At 28.7% G+C, this 24,426-nt stretch overlaps 1 protein-coding gene across 4 annotated transcripts in view; it reads right to left on the bottom strand.

Annotated features, from left to right (window-relative positions):
* Window positions 1-7,757: 7,757 nt before the first annotated feature.
* LOC107447053 (glycine receptor subunit alpha-2) overlaps window positions 7,758-24,426 on the bottom strand; it is a 31,832-nt gene continuing 15,163 nt past the window's right edge. For 3 of the 4 annotated variants that reach the window (XM_071183569.2, XM_071183567.2, XM_071183570.2), the window contains 4 exons: window positions 21,268-21,350; window positions 14,738-14,893; window positions 11,453-11,772; window positions 7,758-8,079 (listed from right to left, as the gene is read on the bottom strand). In XM_071183569.2, the coding sequence (XP_071039670.2) occupies window positions 7,816-8,079; window positions 11,453-11,772; window positions 14,738-14,893; window positions 21,268-21,350 (823 nt within the window). In that variant the 3' untranslated portion in view covers window positions 7,758-7,815. The remainder of the gene's footprint in view (window positions 8,080-11,452; window positions 11,773-14,737; window positions 14,894-21,267; window positions 21,351-24,426) is intronic. The other variant, XM_071183568.2, reaches the window with a different exon arrangement.

Genomic DNA, 24,426 nt, shown 5'->3' with positions numbered 1-24,426 from the left:
AAAAAACGCAGTACCATCGGATAAATTGACATGATAATTGACAGATAACTTAACCTTTGTTATTTAAATTATTTCGTCAAAGAAATAAATTATTTCATAATAGAGATACTAGGTTTTACTATTAGTAGCCATCGGACAATAATTGTTATATTAAAAAAAGATTATTTTCAAACTGTCAAGTATTTATGCAACTGGTAACATGGTGAACAATAGTTTTGAAAACGTGTTGAATACAGTAGCCAAATTTTTTAAATTTCTATTTTTTTAAGTTAAACTATTCCTTTTTTGGTTCATTCCTTTTGCATTATTTAATTAGGTGATAAAACAATAGAAACATACAAAAATATTGATTATTACTCAATATTATACAGAAATATAAGCAATACACCTTAAGTGGGTGGAGCTACCTGACTCTCCCCTATATATAGTCTGATTTGTAGCAATTAAATCAGTGAGCTAGTTCAGCTTTTTTATAAGAAAAACTTCAAATCATGTTCTATAATACTTAAAGATGATCCACTCTGACGTAATCGCAACGCTTTTTTAACATTTTCTGCAGGCCTAACCCCTCGAACTCTAACAACAAGGGTTAATTAATATAGTAGATTTTAGCAATTATTTTCATATTTTCCTGGTAGTCTCTGTCTTGTTTTCCCTTCAATAAATGTTATTGAAAAACATAGGATAGTGTAAATTGATAGCAGTGTTTCAACATTTTTCCATACGTTGTGTATTTATGTAAAAACATGAAATATTCTAATAAGTAGCAAATCTTTTATTTCAGATTTCAACCTTGTTATCTGTTGAAAATGATTCTGTCCTATTTTTATTTACTTCTAATATTTGATTCTATCATACATTAAATTGTATTATAGAGAGAAAATCTGCATTAAATTTGCTTTTCGGAATTATTTCTCTAGTTGAAAAGTGTAATGGTGCATTTCATTTATACAAAAATGTATTTTATTCAAAATTGAAATAAATTTTATAATAAAAATGATGCGAAATTAAAATATTTCAAATTAACCGCAATCTGTTTCACAAAATGTATTTTTGTCAACAATAACGCCCCCCATCCTTAACAAATTTTGCATCTAAATATTTTTAGAAATAAGATACAACAAATAACTAAACGATTCCAAACAATTTCGCAAATTTCATTAAAAATGATAGAAGGATACAATAAACTCATCTATCTGGCTAGTAGTTAAGCTTCTTCCGCTCAGCGTGGTGCTAAAACCGTTTGGGCATTTTGCAATTTTGCTGCGTGTTATAAATAGAACGTGTCACATTTGTACACCGAAGAGCCATTACATTATGACCACCCTGCTAATAACTCGTAGGACCACCTTTAGCCCTCAAAACCGCTAGCACCTGCCGTGGCATTGATTCCACAAGGTGCTGATAGGTAGTCTGAGGTATCTGGTACCAAGCACTCACCAACTGGTCCTGCAATTCGCTTACATTGTGAGGGAGTAGCGTGGCAGCACGAATTTGGTTTTCCAAATAGGACCCCAAATGCTCTATTGGATTAAGGTCAGGTGAATTTGGGAGCCAAGACATGACTTGGAAGTCCCTATAATGTTCCTCGAACCAATCCATGACGATTCGACCTTTATGACATGGTGCATTATCCTATTGGTAAACACCATCCCCAGCAGGAAAAACTGTTGCCATGAATGGGTGAACCTGGTCTGCAACTATGTTCAAGTAGCTTCCAGACGTCAGGGATTGTTCTATGAGGATTATGGGTCCTAATGTGCCCCATGAAAGCATTGTTCCTGGGCGAGAAACCATGAAAACCTAGGCGAGCCCATTGTTATAGATGGAGGGTGGTCATAACGTAATGACTCATCGGTGTGCATCTTTGTGGTTCACTGTTGGTACTAGTACATTTTGACAAATTCTAAAAAAATAGTCTTTTTTCGAAGATTTCTGAATGACCTCTAACGTTTGATACATAGGTCCTCTGAACGTATTTATGTCTTAATAGTTAGTGCGAACGTAGTAACACGTAAGATAACGTCCGGTATCGAGATTCTCTCGTTTCACAAAAAATATTTTCACTTGAAAATTGATGCTTGTTTTCTGAAAATTTCAGAGGATTTGCAATTTTGGCCCTTATAACAAATAGAGAAAAAGTTTTACATAAATTTAAAAAACACATGTCTTTTAGTTTTGCATAAAGAACATATCCTGAAAAACTGAACAAAAGTATCATAACCCTGCCTGACTCTTTAGAAAGAGGTTTTAAATTCCTTTGATTGATGAAGATTATTATTCGTAGTTTTCAAAAAATGAGTTGATGATGTATAGGCAAAGTATTTGGAGTAGAATAAATACGAGAGCCATTGAAACCCAAGCCACCCTAGCCGATTTATAGTTAAGGTTAAGTAACCTGAACTACAAAACAAATTCGGCTAAAGGACGATTTTTTACATTTTTTATTTATTGTTATTTAATTTATACTAGAATATAACTAACACTAACACACTTGATTATACATTCCCTGAAGAGTTTACGAGCCCAGACAGTTCAATCGCGCATGTGCTTAGTAGTCAGCAATTAGGAAGTAACCTAAAATCAGTTTCACTGAGATAGCTTTAACAATACATCAATTTCAAATTTCTTCACTGTTTATAACAATTTCAAAGAATTTGACTTGATCATGTACAATTACCTAAGCAAGAACGCATGAAAGGATGTTATATAGTATTTATAAGTAGTATTTATAAACAGTATTTCTATGTTATGTTAAAATTTCGATATTTTACATAATCCCTGATGTGCGTCATATGTTATAATGAAATAAATCGATTTTCGAAAAATGGAATTGGGAATTCTCTAGATTTAAATGTTTAAAAAAGTTGTTGGGCAATTCCTTTTCTAAGGAAATAAAAATCATAATTGTGCCCTTTTTCGTGAATATAAATAAAATTCCTTTGGTGTCAAGAAATTTCGCGCGTAGTTATATATTTAAATAACTTTTTTTTGCAAAATAACATAATTATTTTCATACGTCATATGTGAAACAAACCCCTAATATCATCAAATAAAAATGTCTGTTCAGTCTCAAACATCCATCCTGTATTGAAAAATAGTTTTCAAGAAAAATTTACCTTCTTAGTTTCCATCAACAATTCTTTTTTTTGTAATATTTACTTTTAAAAATATTAATTATATATTTATTGCTGATAATAGTATTTCGTAGGATTAATGCCATAAAAGAATTTTATAGCATTAAAAATTCCTCTGAGAATTTGTTTTATTATTTCAGCTTTCAGAATGCAACCAATCAACTTGGCTTTTGTTTAAATTATATCTAAGCCTTACTTAACATCATAAATAATGTCGTGACCAGAAGCTTCTTGCATAATGAACTTTGTGTTTTAACAGCAGTTCTTTACTCTGTTCATGAATAAATCTTTCCACCTCATAGAAATATTAATCCTTTTCAGGTTATAAAAATCACGTTAAAAATGTGTGTAGGTTTTTATAAAAGTTTCGAAAAAGTATACTGATATTGCAGTAAAAACTTAACTGAAAGGTACATTTATTATTTGGTTATATGTTAGCATACCTGCTTTCTTTGGTGCTAAAAACAACATACAAAATTAAATGTACTGAATTTGTTTACAAAATTTTGACAATTTGGTTAAAAAAATTTTACTATCGCAAATTTTTTTTGCACAGCTCAACAAATGACAAAAATAATATATTGACGAATAAGTCGAGCTCTTTTAACCAAAATATATTTAATGTAATTTTTTTTTACCTCAATTAAGGAGCCTAGGTTTCAGAGGAGTATCTTTGCACTCAATTTTTGGTTAATTTTAAGACAAATGATTTGGAAAAGTTTAAGTAAATGAAATTATTGCGATCAGATGTTACAAAATTTAAAGATTACGTTATAAAATGCTACTGCTTTAGAAGCAGAAAGTATTTAAAGTAAAGAATCGGCTCTAATAAACTTCCAGGAATTTTTAGGAGATTGATACAAACAAATTGTGAAAACATCAGTAACGTCTCGAAAGAATATATCACAATTCCTCTAAGAAAAATGAGCATAGCGCAAAAAAAGCTCATAAAATTTTTTATAAACTGCTTTAATTTAATTAGTTTGTTATTATACAGCTGTTTTTTCCTTACTTTTTGTCTAAACGTTTCGATTTTAATAGATATTAAAAACAAAAGTCATTTTGATAGATAAAGAAGCACTTATAATTGATCATTTCTGCTTAAACTAGAGAAGAAAAAAATTGCCATAACTCAAATAGAGCTCATTTTTTAATTTCAAGGAATAAATTTTTAGTTAGAAATGTGTATGAATTTAAAGGTAAAGTCAGTCACTTAAAAATTATGAAATCAAACTTAAATATGTCTTAATTTGATTTGATATTAAAATAAAGTTGCATTAGATTAAAGTTGCACAACTTAAAGTAGATGATAAACTAAATTACAAATTTAAACACATGAAAAAAATATATATATATATATATATATATATATACAGGGTGTCCCAAAAGGTCGTTTACAAACTTAACATGCTGGTCTGTCACATCATGATGAACAAGATTTACATAGGAACTTGTGTCCGAAAATTAGAACTGAGACCGCCAGAGGGCGATAAGTGCAGGTTTGGATGAGGAGAAAAAAATGATATCGATAGCGGTGTTAATATGATTTTTATTATAAAACATCATTACATCACAGCAAATGCTCAAAATTCCTTCCATTCGCCACAATGCACGTTTCACAGCGTCATGGTGGAACGAGCTACACCCAAGACACGTTCGCCTTCTCGGAGACTTCTTTGCGGGTTGATGGCATACTCCTGTAGCACGGTTACCTCTACGACAGGTGTGCGTGTAGCACGTTCTCGACCGATGTGGCTACGAGTACGAAAGCACCTGATTCACATAATCTGCTGTGCAATCGTCCAAACAAAGCATGACTTGGCTGACGTCTGTTTGGGAAGTGCTCAAGGTACGTCCGTGCCGCGGCTCGTCCATTTCCATCAGCGGCGCCGTATACGTAATGCATGTCGGCCATTTCTGCGTTACTAAACTCATTCATCCTTCTCCTTCAACGTCCACGCCTGAAATGATTGTTTTTCCCTCTCTCCCGTTTTCGTGTAATTATCGCCCTCTATCGGTCGCAGTTTTAATTTTCGGACACAAGTTCCTATGTAAATTTTGTTCATCATGATATGACAGACCAGCATGTTAAGTTTGTAAACGACCTTTTGGGACACCCTGTATATATATATATATATATATATATATATATATATATATATATATATATATATATATATATATATATATATATATATATATATATATATATATATATATATATATATATATATATATATATATATATATATATATATATATATATATATACTGAGAGAGAGAGAGAGAACTGTAAATACATTTTTTCGAGGATCAGAACAATCAAAATCCAATGAATTATTACTGAGAAAAAGATTAAAACTATCGAAATGTCGGAGGACAAAGAGAAGAGTTAAAAAATTTCTTTAGAAATACTTTCAAGCAACCATAAAATTAGTCTTTGGGTTTTCCATCCCACTTTCTTTTGTAGCTGATGATATTATAATTTCAATTCTATAGCATTTTTAATTTTCTCAAACTTAAGTATGTACTAGATTCTAGAAAGAATGGTCATTGCATTAAGGAAAAAAAGAATGGGTAAAGCTATCAGAATGTGATAAAATTTATCCAATTTTCTGGCTCTGTTGGAACACTAAAATGCACAGTTTTATTATCGAGCTCTTTGGTAATGTCCATAATTTTTACAGTAGTAGTATAATTTGAGACAACGCAAAACTGTTCAGTTTTATAACCTCTATTTCATTTCATAAACAATCATAAACTTTGTTTACCGTCAGTTTGTTTCATTTCTAAATAACCTATAAATTAACATCATCAAACTTATAAACCTTGAGAAATATGTATTTGTAAATATAAAAATACCTAGGCAAGGCTAAACTAAATCACTAACTTAACTGTTACTCGTAAGTCTATCCAAATATCCTAAAATGAATACAGGAGGTAGCTGGTGCGAATCCCTCCAGAACCCTAGAAGTATCTATTTATTTATACTTATTTATGTATTGTTAAACATACACATGCAGGTTTGTGTGTTCAATACAAAGTTTGGCTTATAAGCTCTTGTCAAGATGAAGAACATGTAAGTTAAAGAAGGACATCACAAATATGTATCCATGTAGACGGTGGGATTCGAACCCAGTATTATCACACTACCATAGATGAATCGATATAATGCCTTTCACTAACTAGAGTATCCGTTCCACAACTTCAAAAGGCACTTTAATCGATGTTTTGCAAGGAGAAACAATTTATAAATAAATGCTGGGATAGTAATATTTATTTTTTAATTATTCGTTCTACAGGGCATACCCGGCCAAACAGTCTCGTGTTTCAAATGCCTAACAGACCCTTCTCATTTTTGAAATTTTAAAGCGAATTTTACCCCAATGATATTTAAAATTTAATTTTGTTAAGGTGCAATATATATGTTGCTACCAAAGATCACGTTTTTTAAATAATCTGTAATTTTTTAAAACGTAAGTGCTAAATTAATTAAAACGTAAATACAATATTACAAAATTATAATACAAAAGTTCTTTAATATTTTTGTGTTTTATAGTTTTTATGCACTTAAAGTGGCAGACAAGTATATAACAAACAAAATACATACAAATTTCTAAGAGAAACAATGGAAAATCATTGCATAAAAACGTGATATAAGTTACGCTGTAAAATATCTTTGCCTAAAAAAATTTTATTATTAATATGATACTTTATTATTTTAATAGAACTCTTGCTCCTGACAAGCACATTTTATTATTATGTAAGAGAGCAAATTGTTGCTTGGAGAAATATTTTTTAGTTTTATATGTCGAATACGTTGACTCAATTTATTTAGAAATTTTATAGAAACATATTATATATTTGACTAATTACATTATACATTTGATTAATTACAAAAAATGCATATAACTTGTGAGAATTTTTGTGAATAAATACTGTAGTGTATTTAAGTAAAATGGTGTTGTGCCTTGGACAATAGTCATTATCTTCTGAATTTGTTACTCGAAGGAAGTTAAATATTCACGTAATTAAAACTTGTTTTGAATGAAGTCAACGGGAAAATATAACGGTACTAACTTGTGGTCTTACTTATATTTTTGACAGGATCAAGGTGCGAGAGCGCGTTTCTTATTAAATTAAACTTTACAATAAGGAGTTATTTTACTTAAGCTTGTTGTGCCGTCTAAGATACAACAAGCTTGTTATATCTAAATTAAGTTGGTTATATCTAAAATAATAGAATTTTTTTTTAAAAAAAAATTGGTATAGAATGGAATTTCGTTATTTATTTACATTAATTATTTTTTCAATTTACTTCAGGGATTTATTTTTGAAACAAATCAATTTAGAAACTTATTCTGTAACCGTAAAATAACAAAGGGCGAAACCTGGAGTGGTCAAGTATTATTTGTTGTGATCAAGAACATATGGTACATAGAAACATATGGTACTTGTCAACATATTGTACTTGTGTTAGAACATATTAATAAATCTAACTCTTTTTTAAAGGCATCAACTATATACTGCGCTAAGAGTTTCACTGGTTCGATGTACCGCAGGGCAAGATGCAACTCTCCCACATTATCCTTTCTTATACATGAATTTTTAAGAAAATTCGTTTCCCTTTTTTTATTTCTAGAAATAGCTATAAAAGATATTAAATATAATTTTGACATCAAGGATTTATGCTTAAATAGTTAATCCAATAGGCCAAAGAGAAAACTAAAAAACAAAGAGGAAACAGAAATCTACAGATTTTATCTAGCAGTTGAGTTTCTTCTTCGAAATCTGGTCCCAGTGGCTCATTTTGCGAAGCATTATTTGCGCTTAACTGTTTCTTTTTAACTTCCGCTTTCTTTGTAAGTGTTTGGGGTGATACTACACTGTTTGATCTTATATCACTCCAAGCAGTAGCAACATGACGTTTCCTGTCTTGAATCTAAAATCAAAATCATTGCAGACTTAAAGAAATGCATTCCAGTCAGATACAAAATCATTACATTAAGACATGTTGCACATCATAAATATTAGCACACGTTATACGAATCTGCAATCTATCAAGGACATGATTAGGTGAATCTCAACAGATCGTTCCAGATATGTTTCGCACATGCTTAACAAATCTGAAGAAAATTAAAGCTTATATTTAATTCTTCTCTGCGTAATATTCGAAATTAAATAATATTTATTTACTTCAAAATTTATTTTGTTAACCATTTTAAAATTTATTTTGTAAGTTAAAAAAATAAAATAGGAAATAAATTAAACATGAATGTAAACTAATTAACATTTTACTATATTTTTATTAAATAGCATTCTTATTTATGAGGTCACTTAAAATCTTTATCAGTTATTGTATCACTTTCATTGTAGTGAGTTTTTCTTTAATGACTGTGCATTATTAAAGAAAAACCTTTCATGCCAGATTAATTAGCTCAATTATATTCATTTCTAATTCCCTTAATGTCCCCCAAAGACAAGACGCAGAATATTGGTTTCAAGTAAGAATAACAGATAAAATTCTGTTTCAATTAAATAATTTATATTAACTTCCAAGAACAAAATGTTACTTGTTTGCATCTAATGTAGGTGAAACCTACAAGACAAGGAAATATGGCCTAGTCTAAATACGAGTAAAAAAAAAGTGTGAAGCTCGAAAGCCAGAGTGCAGAATATTCCCTGCAGTTATCCAAGGTAAAGAAAGCTATCACCTCAGGAAAAAGTCAAAACGAATTTATCTCAGTAAAAACTTAAATATATTACTAAACACTGCTAGGTGTACAGTGCACAAAGTGAAAAACGGACCAAACTGAATAACTTTTGATTTAATGATCGGATCTTCTCATTTTAAGACTCATTCTTAATGGTTTGAAGGGGTGACCTCAAATTTGCTAATTAATTAGTGCAAACGATTTTTTGAGATACGAAATCAGGCCCATAAACGTACTTTCTCTGAATAAACATAAATTTTTTTCAGCGGATTCGGATTGCTGACCCCAAAATATAGGGTGTAGCAGCAATCTGGGAAATATGCAGGAGAGCGGCCCAAAGTTTCGTCATCTTAATATTAATTTTATTTTTTACGTATTTCGCTATATCTCGAGAACTTTTTAGGCGAATAGAAACATTTTTGTACACAAGTATAAAATTCATTTATCCAAAAAATATATTTTTTATTATTTTATTTAATATTAGTCGAAAAAGTTTTAAATCAGAAAGTATACAATTTTTGCATTATTTTAAAGAATATAACTTTACACAGCAAGATTCAAAAGCTAAGTGAAATCGGTCGAATAGTTTCTGAGAAATTGAATTTCAAAAAAGTTGTATTTTAAAAATTCGATTTCTCAGGAACAATTTGACCGATTTCGCTAAAATTTTGTATTTCGCCATGTAAAATTATATTCTTTAAAATGATGTAAAAATTTTCAGACCTCACTGTTTGAAATTTTTTTGACTAATATTAAATAAAATAATAAAAAATACAACTATTTATTATAAGCTACTTTTTGCATGGAATTATCTTTGGAAAAATAAGATTTACAATTGTGTGGAAAAAATTCTCAATTTACTTAAACTTTCTTCGAGATATAACAAAATATGCAAGAAGTAAAATTAACATTGTGGGATCTAAACTTTGGACCACTCTCTTGATCAAACTATTGAGACCATATATATCCTAGAGTGCAGTTACCCCTATATCTTGGAGATTAAAAATACGAATCGGTTGAAAAAAAGGCATGTTTATTCGGAAAAAGTATGTTTTTGTGCTTGAATTTTAGCATATTATTAGCATATTTTTGGTCATCCTCTTGAACCATTAAGAATGAGTCCTAGAATGTGAAGATCTAATCATTAGATCAAAAGTTATTAAGGGTGGTTTAATTTTATTTTGCTCAATGTACTACAGTGAAGCCTAATGAGACGATAGCCTAGAAAAAATTCAAAATACCTTTATAATAGAAAAATTTCGGAATTTAATATTGAGTTTCATTCCATCACATCTGATATGCATTGTTAACTTGTTATTGAAAAAAAATTAAAACAATATACAAATTTACTTCTTATACACAAATTAAGGTGGAGTATATTATACACAAAACAATTTACTAACTTATTTTTTAATAATTTTTATAAGATTCTCCAAAGAGATGTCTATGATGACGTTTTGATAATCAGCAGATCCAGGACCTGCAAAAATCTCCTATTCAGAAAGCACACAAATGCCAGTTTGATTTTTATCCCTTGCATTTGTTAAAGTGTCTGAGTCAAAACCAACTTTTTGTGTCGGATCAGAAGAAAAAGTTCTTTGGTACTGTTCCATCACTTACGGAATTCGCAGCTAAATGCCAAGATGACGAAAGCTATAAAGCTTTTTTATGGTCTTTGAGGATCTCAGAACTAAAATAATTTTATTTGTGACACTGAAATTAGAATTTGATTTTTAAGCAGTACAAAGTGAAAAGATGAGATCAGTGAACAAAAAAAAAGGACATGCTTAATCATTCTTATAACAAATTTCCACGTACTTGCACTCAATCTCAATGTTTCAAGATCCTAACCTAAAATTTGTTTGTTAATTATTATTCCTATAATTTCAGTATTATTTAATTTTTGTTTTTGATTTAGGTTTTGATTAACACATTTTTGTTATTGATTAGTTCTGATGTCTTTAGACTTAAGCAGACTTAAGCAGGCAGACTTGTGGAGCTAGAGGGTAGCGAGAGACACATAAAAGGTGAATTCCTATACGTTTGTATTAGGATGCGCAGAAGTGATGTATGTATGCTAATGCAAACATATGCAAATTTTCCCTCAGTAAGCCTATCAATTTCCGCTCTCTTCCTTAGCGTTTTAAATTTTTCCTTTTTCTAGTGCTTTAAACAATAAAGTCAGCAAAAAGTATTTTTATCAAGAATAGTGTATTTAGAAAAACATAAACTATTCTTGATAATAGTGCGCTTTTAATTGTTAATTTTCATACTTGACATCTTTATAACAGGTGCTAAAAATAGTTTTTAAGTATAAATTTTCTGTTTAAATACAGATTAATATAACACTTTATTTTTATTTTAAAGCCAGTTAAGAACAAATCAAGAATCGATTTTCATGCATATTATATACATAGTCTCTGTAACAATACATGAATGCATCTAAATATGAATGCATTTAGGTTTTCTTTTCATAAACATCGATCATTTAAACATGATAATCATTATATGAATCCATCGTATGTATGACATGCATTATTAATAAACAAATTAGATAAATAAGAAAAAATTCGCATGTGGTAATTTCTAGAAATATTTTACCTTTTTACTGTAAAGACTATATACGATAGAATATTCTAGAAGTGATAAAAACACAAGCATCATGCAGGCAAACAACCAAATATCCAAAGCAGTCAGGTAATTGATTGGTGGTAAATGAGAACGAGCTTGTGATGCTTGGGTAGATAGAGTTAGAAGAGATGTGAGTCCCAGAGCCACCCTGGCTGGAACTGATCGAACATTGAGCCAAAAAGAAAGGAAAGAGAGAACCACAATCAGTCCACTCGGAAGATACACATTAAATATGTGACTACTCAAGTAACGCACGAACCTGAATTTTGCTCCCAGACCACTGTAAGTAGCTGAAATAAGAACAAAAGTCAATAACAATTTGTTATAAATGCTATTATACTATATCAATAAAAAGCGCATTTTAAGCACACATTAGTATTTTGCAAGATGTATAATTCTTTTATAATTTGATACTGATTTGCTTTTATGATTTGTGTGATTTTATAATTTGAAAATGACTTTTTTTAAGGATTTTCTTCGTTTTATAATTTACGGATAACATGTGGAACTTCAGATTGGAAGAATTAAATTAATTACTTAGTTTTCAATCTCATTTCATTGATATTACAGATAAGCAATATTCTATATCCAATTTTTTAAAAAAAAATAGAGAAGAGGAAGTTTTGAAGTTTGCAGAAAATTTAATAATAGAGTTATAAATTAGATTTATCACGTTTGAGGAAGGAGGTGGACGTTGATTATTTATGTTTTTGATAGTTATGATTTTATTTATATTGATATTTATGTTTTTATTTAGCAATTTTAATTTTATTGCATTTAAGCATAACTTAAGAACAATAAACAGGTCCTGGGTTCGATCCTTGGGCCGGGCAAGGTTGACTCAGCCTTTCATCCCTTCAGTGGGTCGATAAATGAGTACCAAGTATGCTTGGGAACTAAACACTGGGGGTTGGTTCCGCATTCGACTGACAACCTGACCGGAACATTTGCTCCTGCACCTCAGAGACCAAGATCAAGAAAACTGAGTTGAGCACAATAGGCCTTGGCCCTCTGTGGGCTGTTGCGTCAGTGAGTTTAGTTTTTTTTTTAAGAACAATAAAGCAAATACGTGCGCCGAATTAGCGTGGCTTTAGGTGAGGTCTCTCAGCTCCCAGTTAACCTCTCGTCTATAGAACGTGTAACAAACCCGGGAGGCACCTTTCTAAATCAGACATCATTTTACACTCTTAACCACAATCAAATTTCGCCAATTAACAAAAGCGCCCATCTTTCACTTCTACTACTGCAACCCCATTTTTTGCTAAACGTGATTCTTTTCTTTAACCTTGATAGTCTTCCTAAGTTTTGATTTTAATTTGTTGAAAAAAATGAGAGACGCAAAAAAATAATTATTAATAAAAATCACAATGGGAAAAGTGACTCAGACAGTTCCCACACCTTCATTAAACAAGATATTTGATCGGTTAAAACAAAAAGAGCTTGTATTTGAAATTATTTAACTGCAGCTATACAGACAGCGTAGCGTTTCTTAAGGGACTTATTCTACTTAGAAATGATTAGAATGAATTTCTTTTCTTTTTTAAATCGTGTATCATGGAACTAGAATGTTTAACTTTTAGTATACAGTGCCATAACGGGTCGGGAAAATGAGCATCTGTCCAAGACTCTGTAACGTTTCACGCTGGTGATATTCAAATAATAATAATAATTAAATAATGTTAATTTTTTAGAATTACGGAGTATTTTTTTTTTTTTTTTTATTTTATGATAATGATAAATTGGGAAAGAAGGCAATAGTATCCTCATATCTAGGGAAAAAACTTTATAAATTAAAATTAGATAATTAGAAAATAAGATGCATTTAAAAAATTTTAGATCGGAGCCCTTATATGCAAAATTTTTTTAATCGACACAAATGTTTTGTATATGTTACGGTAAAGCACCGAAATCTGGAGAATGTCGACATTCACCGGTGAATGTCAACATTCACGTAGTCGCTTGGTGTATGTCCGAAATATTTGCTAAATTCCCTTATTTCTGACTCTCACCGGTGAATGTCAACAATCACATAGTCGCTTTGGTGAATGTCCAAAATATTTGTTATATCCAATTTTATATTAATTTATTCGTTAATATTATTATATTTATTTGATATATTTATATTTATTCTATATTTTAATACTTACTGACGATAGATTAGAAGAAACATCAGTGTTTGGAGTATCGGGCAAATATATACCGAGCAATGGCACTTGACCTTAAAAAAGCATCAGTGTAGGGGTATACCGGGCAAATGTATAACTGGCAGTGGCACTTAAACTTAAAAAAATATCAGTGTAGGGTATACCGGGCAGTGGCACTTAACCTTAAAAAAACATCAGTGTAGGGTGTACCGGGCAAATGTATACCGGGCAGTGGCACTTAAGCTTAAAAAAACATCAGCGTAGGGTATACCGGGCAGTGGCACTTAACCTTAAAAAAAACATCAGTGTAGGGTATACCGGGCAGTGACACTTAACCTTAAAAAAAAACATCAGTGTAGGGTATACCGGGCAGTGGCACTTAACTTTAAAAAAACATCAGTGTAGGGTTAAAACATCAAATAAATGAAATTATATCCACGAATAAATTCATATCAAATCGAATGTAATAAATATTTCGGATATTCACCAAAGCATATCTGTGATTGTCGGCATACACCGGTGTGGATCCGAATGTACAAGAATGCAACGAAATATTCGATCTTTCACGGACGTATTTGGTGTTTGTCGACATTCACCGGTGAAAGTCAACAACCACCAATTTCGTTCTTTCGCCGTGACATACATAAAACATGAAAATTACATTATAGTTGACAGAATTTGAAAGGCAGATAAAAAGTTAAAAAATTAAATTCGAGAAATTTAAAAGAAAAAAAAATAAAGTGCGCTTTCTTTAAAATTAAAGCTCTTATTGATCTGATTTAGAAAGGCTCTCACGGAAGAAGTACACCATAGTAAATAAAATGAAAATAATTTACTGTTCCTTGGGCCCGAGGGTTGGGGCACATTGTTAGAGTATCGCAACGTTTTTCTTGTATTTTGATCTGGTTCTGTTTTCTTTTCCTTCTTTATTATATAAAAATTGTAGAAAAAATATGTAGTTTGAACTACTGATATGTAGTTTGTACTGAAGTAAAAAAAAACTCAAAAGCTTTATAATTTCGATACTATTTTTTAATGACTAATGTAAGTAAAATTAAAAATTTTTTGTGTTATAAAATGTGGGAAAGAAATAATCTAGTAAGAAATATACCCAATGGCCATACTAGCTTTCTTGTAGTAGGTTCTGCGCTAATAATACAATATTTCAAAGGTTGTATTTTTGCAATATACATGTTTGAAACTCCTGCATTTTCTTCTTCTCTTTCTTCAATCCATTTGAATATAAGATGTTTATTACTATTCGCTACTGAAAAAAAATCGCAAATCTATAAAAAAAAAAGTGCAATACATTTTTCTGTAAAATACAATACCGAAAAATACAATCATATGAAATTATATAAAATCTGATAATTTTCTGTATAAACGTGATTTATGATCACTTTTAAATAATAATCACTTTCAGTCAAACTGTTTTGGCTCAATTTAGACAATGTTGCATTCTGCTTAAATAGAGAATAATTTAAACGCATCTTTATTTATCTATTTACTTTTTTTGACATTTTATACACAGAAAAAAATTTCTTGTAACATTACTGTACTTTATGGTAATAACATTTCTGGGTTGTTGTTTTTTTTAAAAAAATAGTAATAATTTTGGATAATAAAAACAAAATATACCGTATTTAAACCATTCATATGGTAATTTTCCCATTCACATGATGACTGTTTAACAGAAGTTCCAGGTCTTTTTTAAAATTATAGGTCTCATTACCTCATATTTAGTGACAAATAAAAAACTGAGAAATAAATTTAACCAAATAAATAGCGTTTATGCCATGCTCTAAAGTATTATGCTAATGTAACTGGATTTTATTACATTTACTAAATTTTATTACACACTATAAAATTATATTTCGTTGTTAATCATTAACAAAGCGTTTCGGTAAAAATTGCCGAGCCCCTTGGTGCTCCCATAGAGCAAGAAACACGGTTAATTTTACCATATTCTGGTAGTCTTGACCATACTTTTTTTCCCAATGTAGAATGATACACCTGATATTTATGCATTTTTTTTACAGAAATGTTATTTATAGTCATTTTTTCAGAAAACTAGCTAAGTACGGAATTCCTTTTTTATTTAAACTATTATGAGGCTTAAGGTATGATAGTTGTTGAAAATACAAATGTTGTTACTCGTGTTTTTAGTTCTCACTCTAATGTTATTTCTAACTGTTGTTGCTTTTTGTTTAATGCAAACACAATGTATGAAAAATTAAAATTTTTACAAATTTGTAATTTGGAAAGACGGATAACACGTAACATGAATAAGATAGTAATTATAGTAATTATTGTACACGGAATTGAGATAATCATTCTCAAAAGACATATTCATAATTTTGTTTCTGAATTTTCAATTTTAAGACTCAATTAGCACGCATTCTTTAGCACTCACAAACATCTTCTCTTCTTTGAAAAAAAAAATTTATGAGAAATGTCCATGAAGCCTTGGTCACAACAAAGAATTTTATTGGATAGGAATTACTTTAGTGATTCAACTAACTGGAAATTAATTTGTTTTTATTTATATAAAATTATCTGCTAACTCAGATAATAAGTTCATACAAAGTTGATATATGAAGCAATTAAGCAGAATGAATATTTCATATCATGCAAGTCCCTCAATCAACTATCCTTAATATCATTTATAAAGGAGCATTGTGAGTATACAAAATTATTTTTAAAAAAATTTAGATTTTTTTTAAACATTCAATTACTGTTTGGGATAATTCCATTAACAATTATATTAATATTAATAATTTTATTGTATTTAAATAAATTTATGAAATTTAAAATTATTTTTGTTAAATCTATCATAGATGTATAAAGTGAATACAGACTAGTAAATATACCATTATAAATATAAAATTTTTGATATATATAGATGTATATATCTATATGTGTGTATAATATAGATATTTATGTAGGGGAGAGTCGGGTAGCACCGCCCACTTAAGGAGTATTGCTTATATTTCTGTATAATAGTGAGTAATAACCAATATTTTTGTATGTTTCTATTGTTTTATCATCTAATTAAGTAATGCAAAAAGAATAAACCAAAAAAGAATAGTTTAACTTAAAAAAATAGAAATTTAAAGAAGCATGTTTTTTAGCTCTTTTCAAAATGTGTCGGGTAGCCCCGCCCAGTTGCAAAAATTATGTGTTTTGACTGTTTTTTCTGGTGTAAATGAAAATGACCAATGTATTGACAATAGATAAACCTCATTTATCATTTTTATCACAAAATTATTTTATTTATTACATATTTATATACTTTTAGTGAATTCTATCATTTAAGAACAATCATTTAATAACTACAATATTTGTTGCTAAAAATGCATATAACATTCAAATTTGAAGCAATAAAATAATAATCTTTGCAACCGTACATTTATCGATGAAATAAAATTGGGCGCTGATACCCAACATTCATGTGAGCGGGGCTACCCGAAATCCAATTTTTTTGTAAATTTGTAATTACTCGAACAATTTTTCACATATAAATTTCTTTCTTTGTACAAATTAAACTTAGGACTACATACTTTAATGCTGTATGTATAGAAAATATTATTTTTTTAGTATTAAAATAAAGTTTAATCGAAACATTCAACCAATTTTTCTTAATTTCATGACTACTGTATTCAACATATTTTCAAAACTATTGTTTACTATGTTAACACCTGCATAAGTACTTGAAACTTTGAAAATAATCTTCTTCTAATATAACAATTAATGTCCGATGGCCCATCGACTTGAAAAAATATTCTATACACATGAAATTGCCAGTGGGCGGGGGTACCCGCTGGGCGGGGTTACCCGACTCTCCCCTACGTTCTATAAAATATTTACGAGTGCATATATTGCTGGTACATATATTAAAAAAATAACTTTGTTTCAACTGAAGCATTTTAGCTTAAAAATGCATAGTTCCAACAATTTCAACCAAGTTTTAGTTTAGAAAAAAGAAACTTATTTTCATTTTTTCTAGTTCTAATTTATATCTATAGTTATTATAGGTGTTTATCATTATTTTACTTTTGTTACAATTTTACTGTTATAAATATTTTCTAATTTTCTCAAAACTGAAAAATACTAACTGTTTTATAATATTAATCAATCAATTAATCAATTAATCAAAGCCAGTGACGAGAAAAATCACAACATTTGCACACAGTATTATACAAGAAATCTTACAGCACCAGGGAATGACTGCATGGGAACACTGGAAACCAATATTTTTTTACTTGAGAAAAAAGTTTAAATAGATCAATAGGAAAAAAAATATGGGCAAGGCATAGGTTTTATATGTTTTTTATTTAACCATAATTTGTTTTTGTAACTTTAAATTAGTTCGAACAAAGATTTCGTGTGGCAAATCTCGGTAGACGAAAGCAAGCTGTTAAAAAAAATGCAAGTCACATAATTTGCAAATTTATACTTTTTCCTTCACGGCGAAAACATCTATGGTTAAAAGTACGAGAATATGGTAGAATTTACCATGTTTCTAGCTCTATGGAAAAACCAAAAACCTCGGTGATTTTTATCGAAACACTTTGGTAATAATTTTGGTATAATTAACAATAAAATATTGTTCTTTAATGCGTGACAAAATTTGGTAATTTTATCATGATGCGTGGTTAAATTTACTTTTCAGTTTTGAATTTATAAGAATTAATTAAGTTTTGAATATAAAAAGAATTATATTTCTATAATTTTAAAAACCAGAATTTCCAACAAACCATTATCATATGAGCAGAAAAATTACCAAACTAACAGTTTTTTTTACCAGAAATATCATTAACTTACAGTATGAAAATTTTACTAGATTTTTTTTCGCCGTGTAATAAAAATCAGCCTACTGACACGGAAAACCTGAAATACAGTAATAATGTAATTTTAATGATACAAAAAGAAAAGCAGAAGTCGAAAAAAACACAAAATTAAATTATTTTTAATTTTTTTTTAACTTTCCCAACCCTGTAACCTCTTTATTTTTTGTAAAAACATAATAGATGGATTCATAGTGTATAAATTAATATATACTATATATCTATATAGGGGAGAGTCGGGTAACCCCGCCCAGCGGGTATCCCCGCCCACTGGCAATTTCATGTGTATAGAATATTTTTTCAAGTCGATGGGCCATCGGACATTAATTGTTATATTAGAAGAAGATTATTTTCAAAGTTTCAAGTACTTATGCAGGTGTTAACATAGTAAACAATAGTTTTGAAAATATGTTGAATACAGTAGTCATGAAATTAAGAAAAATTGGTTGAATGTTTCGATTAAACTTTATTTTAATACTAAAAAAATAATATTTTCTATACATACAGCATTAAAGTATGTAGTCCTAAGTTTAATTTGCACAAAGAAAGAAATTTATATGTGAAAAATTGTTCGAGTAATTACAAATTTACAAAAAAAAATTGGATTTCGGGTAGCCCCGCTCACATGAATGTTGGGTATCAGCGCCCAATTTTATTTCATCGATAAATGTACGGTTGCAAAGATTATTATTTTATTGCTTCAAATTTGAATGTTATATGCATTTTTAGCAGCAAATATTGTTGTTATTAAATTATTGTTCTTAAATGATAGAATTCACTAAAAGTATATAAATATGTAATAAATAAAATAATTTTGTGATAAAAATGATAAATGAGGTTTATCTATTGTCAATACATTGGTCATTTTCATTTACACCAGAAAAAACAGTCAAAAAACATAATTTTTGCAACTGGGCGGGGCTACCCGACACATTTTGAAAAGAGCTAAAAAACATGCTTCTTTAAATTGCTATTTTTTTAAGTTAAACTATTCTTTTTTGGTTTATTCTTTTTGCATTATTTAATTAGATGTAAAACAATAGAAACATACAAAAATATTGGTTATTATTCACTATTATACAGAAATATAAGTAATACTCCTTAAGTGGGCGGGGCTACCCGACTCTCCCCTACTATATATGGGTCATTCTCACAAAAACAGTCATTTTCATGTCCCCAGTATATTTTATGTTTGTTTTACAGCTTACGAAAAAAAAAAATTCAGGGAAAGTGTCCTTCAGAATGCAAGCTAACAGAAGAATAAAAATAAAATTATCAATTTTTATTTTTTATTTATTTTAGGTAATTAAAATATACCAATATGTCATTCCCTCACTTGTCCCCACTGCTGATTCAAAAAAAGAAAAAAATTGTTTCCGAAATAAATAAAAAAATTTTACAAATTCGAGTTTATTATTTCAGAATACTGAAATATAGAATTCAGAAAATCAATTTTAAATTTAATTTCTGATAAAAAATATTAACACAGCACTATTTTAAACTTTTTCCCCAGTGTTTCGCGTCATTCCCTTACAACAATGTTCTTATCACCTGCAATCTTCTTAGAACAAAAATATTTTAATAAAAACTTCAGAAGTTAACAACTGGCATCATAGAACAAAATTGCAGTATGTTTCCATCTTCAACTTAAAGAAACTTTGCTGTGGAATAAATTTGAATGAATCAAACCAGGTAAAATTTTTACAATTGTCATTCCCTCATGTCCTTTTTTAGAGTAAAATAAAATACAACTTCATCGAGAAAGTGGATAATTATATGTTGCTTTCTTGTATGAATATAATTGTATGTGATTGACTTCAGAAATTAATTAGGCCTAACTGTTATTTTTAAATTTTATTGAATTCGTCATTCCCTCACTAGTGTATAAAGTGAGGGAATGACGCTGAAGTGAGGGAATGATTCAAGATGAGTATATTATTAAATTTTTTTTTGTTCTATCGTGGCAGTCAATTTTATTTCCCAAACCTGTAAAAACTATTAAATATATAAGACTAAATTATAATAAATATTAGATATACTTAGTATGTTACCATTTTCAAACTTTAAGTAGATGTAACTTAGATAAAAACATGTATTAAAATAAAATATCATTCCCTCACTATAAGTGTCATTCCCTCACTTTTTAAATAGTGAAAATAATTAATTTACTTATTAATTAATTTGAAAAAATAAATTAATAAATTAATTTATTAAATTAATTAATTTATTTATTAAATTAATTAATTAATTAATTATTAATTATTATAAATTAATTTATTAAATTTATTAATTTATTTATTAAATTAATTAATTAATTAATTATTAATTATTATAAATTAATTAATTATAAATTAATTATTTAAAAAAATAATTAATTTAAATATTAAGTATAATTTATAGGATATATACTTTCTTTATAATGCCATTACATATTTCTATTAATATAAAAAGTTTCAGAGCTTTTTATTCACTTTACTTTTTTGGGATTTTATGAACTGAAAAATGACTGTTTTCGTGAGAATGACCCATATATATATATATATATATATATATATATATATATATATATATATATATATATATATATATATATATATATAGATAGATAGATAGATAGATAGATAGATAGATAGATAGATAGATAGATAGATAGATAGATACATAAATTAATACATAGATATAGAAAACATGGATGTTTCCATTTATATATATTAAATCTGAAATGAACATTAAATAATTCTCAAAAATTGAATAAGTTAAATTTAATGTTAAAATAGTTAAAATATAGACTCACAGGAAGTAATATTCATGTAACACAATTGCGTATCCATTGGAAAAGTGTACAAAAGCATTGAACATGCTAACTTCATATTATATCTGGAAAATAATAACATACATTCACGCATTATTTTCTTCTTTTTTTTTTTTGAACATGAACTGGTTTTTTATTTCTTATAAAAAATTTTGTCTCTCTAGAAGCTCATATAATAAAGTACAGAATATTAATATAAAGGTTTTTTCAATAATGAAGTAATGGGGTTTTTTTTTCATTTATAAGGGTTTGACAATTATGTATCCCTACATGTGTAAAGTTTATAAAAATTCTAATTGAGCATGCATTTTTTACCCTTAGATGCCCAACTGGGGGAGGATATTTATTCCGTGCGAGCGCAATAGATATCGGGAAAAAAGATGGCGATTAACCAAAAGAAATTCTTTTCACTTCATCTTAGTGGATTTCAAAATGACAATTAGAAAACAAAGTAAACAATCAACTCATTTCCCTTAATATTAATAAATAATAGAAGTTTCTTAACTACTGATTTCGTTTTAGAGCTCATAGCGAGGGAAATATCTAGTGTCTGACGAGTTATCAGATAATTAAAACGAGTGAGTTTTATTACGTTTGCTTTTTATATTAAAACACGAAATTTTTTAAAAACATATTTAGTTAATTTTAACTTAGTTTTATTATTATTTTAATTATTACTAGTGGGCTGCGCCCCCTGCAAGTTAACGCTCGCCAACCCCGAAAATTGCTACGCAATCTTATATGGTTTGCTTCGCTCGCTACTAACTTAGGTACATTGCAAATGCACAAAATTCTAAGAATTCAAAACAATCATTCAAATCCATATAAAAACATTTTTCTTTCAAAAATTACATCTTTTTAGTAAATACTAAGTAATATAAAATAAATTTGAATTCAAATAAATGACATGTAATTCGTTAAACCTATTAGAAATGTGCTATAGTATAATTCGTGATATAAATCAAAAAACGTCAAATAAATTCGTATTATATGAATTCGTGAAAAAAAAAGCGCTTTTGACAAAATACTAAAATAGAGATCTATCGACAAAGACTACTTACTTCTGCCTAGCTTAATAGTATGAGATTGCCGCAGCTGATGCTCTCTGGTTATTTCAGTTTCCGTTTCTAAAAGCGCTATATGTTGAGCCACCTCAGCTAGATTTGGCATGTGACATTTTTAGCGGCAATCATTGGTCGATTCGCAGTGTAAGAGAAATAGTAACGTAAACAAAACAAAGCAAACGTTGCCACCGGTGGAAAAGAAATACAGCCAAAATTTAAGAGAATTATATATATTAGATTATTGGACAAAAATTTCAGTAACTATATAACTAAATAAACCGTCAATCGTGTTATGTTAGTAAATTTAATTTTAGGTTTGTTTCTTCAGATATATTTCCGTATCTTAATTTGTCATTAAAACTGCAATCACCAAGGCAACGAATGGAATTCTTAAAATTTAGAAAAAAACATAATGTTCGATTTCTTACGTATAATTTATTGATTTTTTTTTTTTTTTTTTTTGTTCATCTCTACTTTGAAATTGTCAAAGCTTGGCGATTATTCTGCCGCTGGACATGATATGGAAATCTTCCCAATTTTTCATTCGTAACATTTATTAAAGATAATCTAATAACAAAACGGGAGGAAACAAATAGAGAACAGGAGAGTTTTCCGATAGTTTTGTTTGTCAAAAAAGAAATTTTTGGGATATTTAGAAGAAACACCCTATTTTTAGCTGTAATAACTGAACCATGAAGCATTAGTTTAAAAAAAGAAAGTGACTGTCAGAGAGATTAAAACACTAAGCTTCTGGATGGCAATTCAGAACCGTTTTCACTATATTTGAAGCTTTAACGTTTTTTCTAATCCTTATATTTACTACGTAAATATAAAAAAATTGATATTTGTGCACAATATAGATCATATATTTATATGGTAGATTAAGTTATTTAATAAAAATTTAAACAGAAGTTTATCTTTTAAGTAATTCATGTTTCTTTCTATATAACTATTTGTTTCTAATACAATGTTTTTAGAGATAAACCGAAATTTGATAAAAAGTGCAACTAAAATAATTATTTATAAAACAATAAATATAAATGAATTAGTTACTATTAATATTTATTTTAATTAATTTAATTATTTTAAAAGTATTTAAAAGCTAAAACTGAACTAAACATGCAAGTGAAAAAGCGTTTACAATAATTCATTACATGGCTATTTTTGATAAAACACAGCTGGTTTTTAAAAGCAAATAAAATTCAACAAATTACAACATGTATGAGCATGCATATATTAAACGAAATTAATATTAACCTTTACAACCTTTAATTATAAATGTACTAGATTATTAAACGTTAATGTATTTTTCTTAAGCTTGTTCGCTTTCACTCGAAAGGAATATTTACACAAACAATAATTCTTTTAAATTTTAGGAGAAAATTGAGTGCATTATATCATTTTTATTAAATACTAACCGCCTAAAGCGGCCAGCTGTCCGCCACGCTAAAGGTTTTCACAAATAAAGTTTTTTAAAACATAGCAGGAAATCTGAAGATTAGTGGACAATTAAAGTGTTCCTGTCCTGCAATTTTGTCTTAAATTCCTATTTTATATATTATATAGCTACAACGCTTAAGAAAAAAAAACTAAAATGCTAAATACATGAAAAGAACACGAAAACGAATTAATTTTTTATGGTATCAATTTCTATTTCTATATAATTTTTTATGGTATCAATTTCTATTTCTATATCGCCACAAAGATTATCGTCTTCGCTTAAGAAAAAAAATAGAGCGTGGAAAGAAGAAGAAAAACTTATTATAATAATTATGAACAGCGACAAATATATCAAAGCGAAGCGTTCTATTTACGTATCGAATATGTTGCCACATTTTTAATACAAAAGTTAAACTTTTCTCCACTTTGATAAATGTAAACTAATGCAAACCTTACAATTAAATTATTAATTCCTTCGTATATTATTGGTTTAAGTTGTCGAAAATTAATATTTCAATTGTAAGGTTCGCATTAGCATACATTTATAAGAGTGGAAAAAAGTATATGCATTTTTTAATAGTTTTTTGAATATGGCTCTTTGAAGACGAAAAAGCATAGATTTTCTTACAAAATGACT

Source organism: Parasteatoda tepidariorum, chromosome 7, assembly GCF_982258835.1.
Source record: "Parasteatoda tepidariorum strain Cologne lab strain chromosome 7, Ptep-v5.0, whole genome shotgun sequence".
Lineage (NCBI taxonomy): Eukaryota > Metazoa > Arthropoda > Arachnida > Araneae > Theridiidae > Parasteatoda > Parasteatoda tepidariorum.
This window is presented reverse-complemented; position numbering and strand designations above follow the sequence as displayed.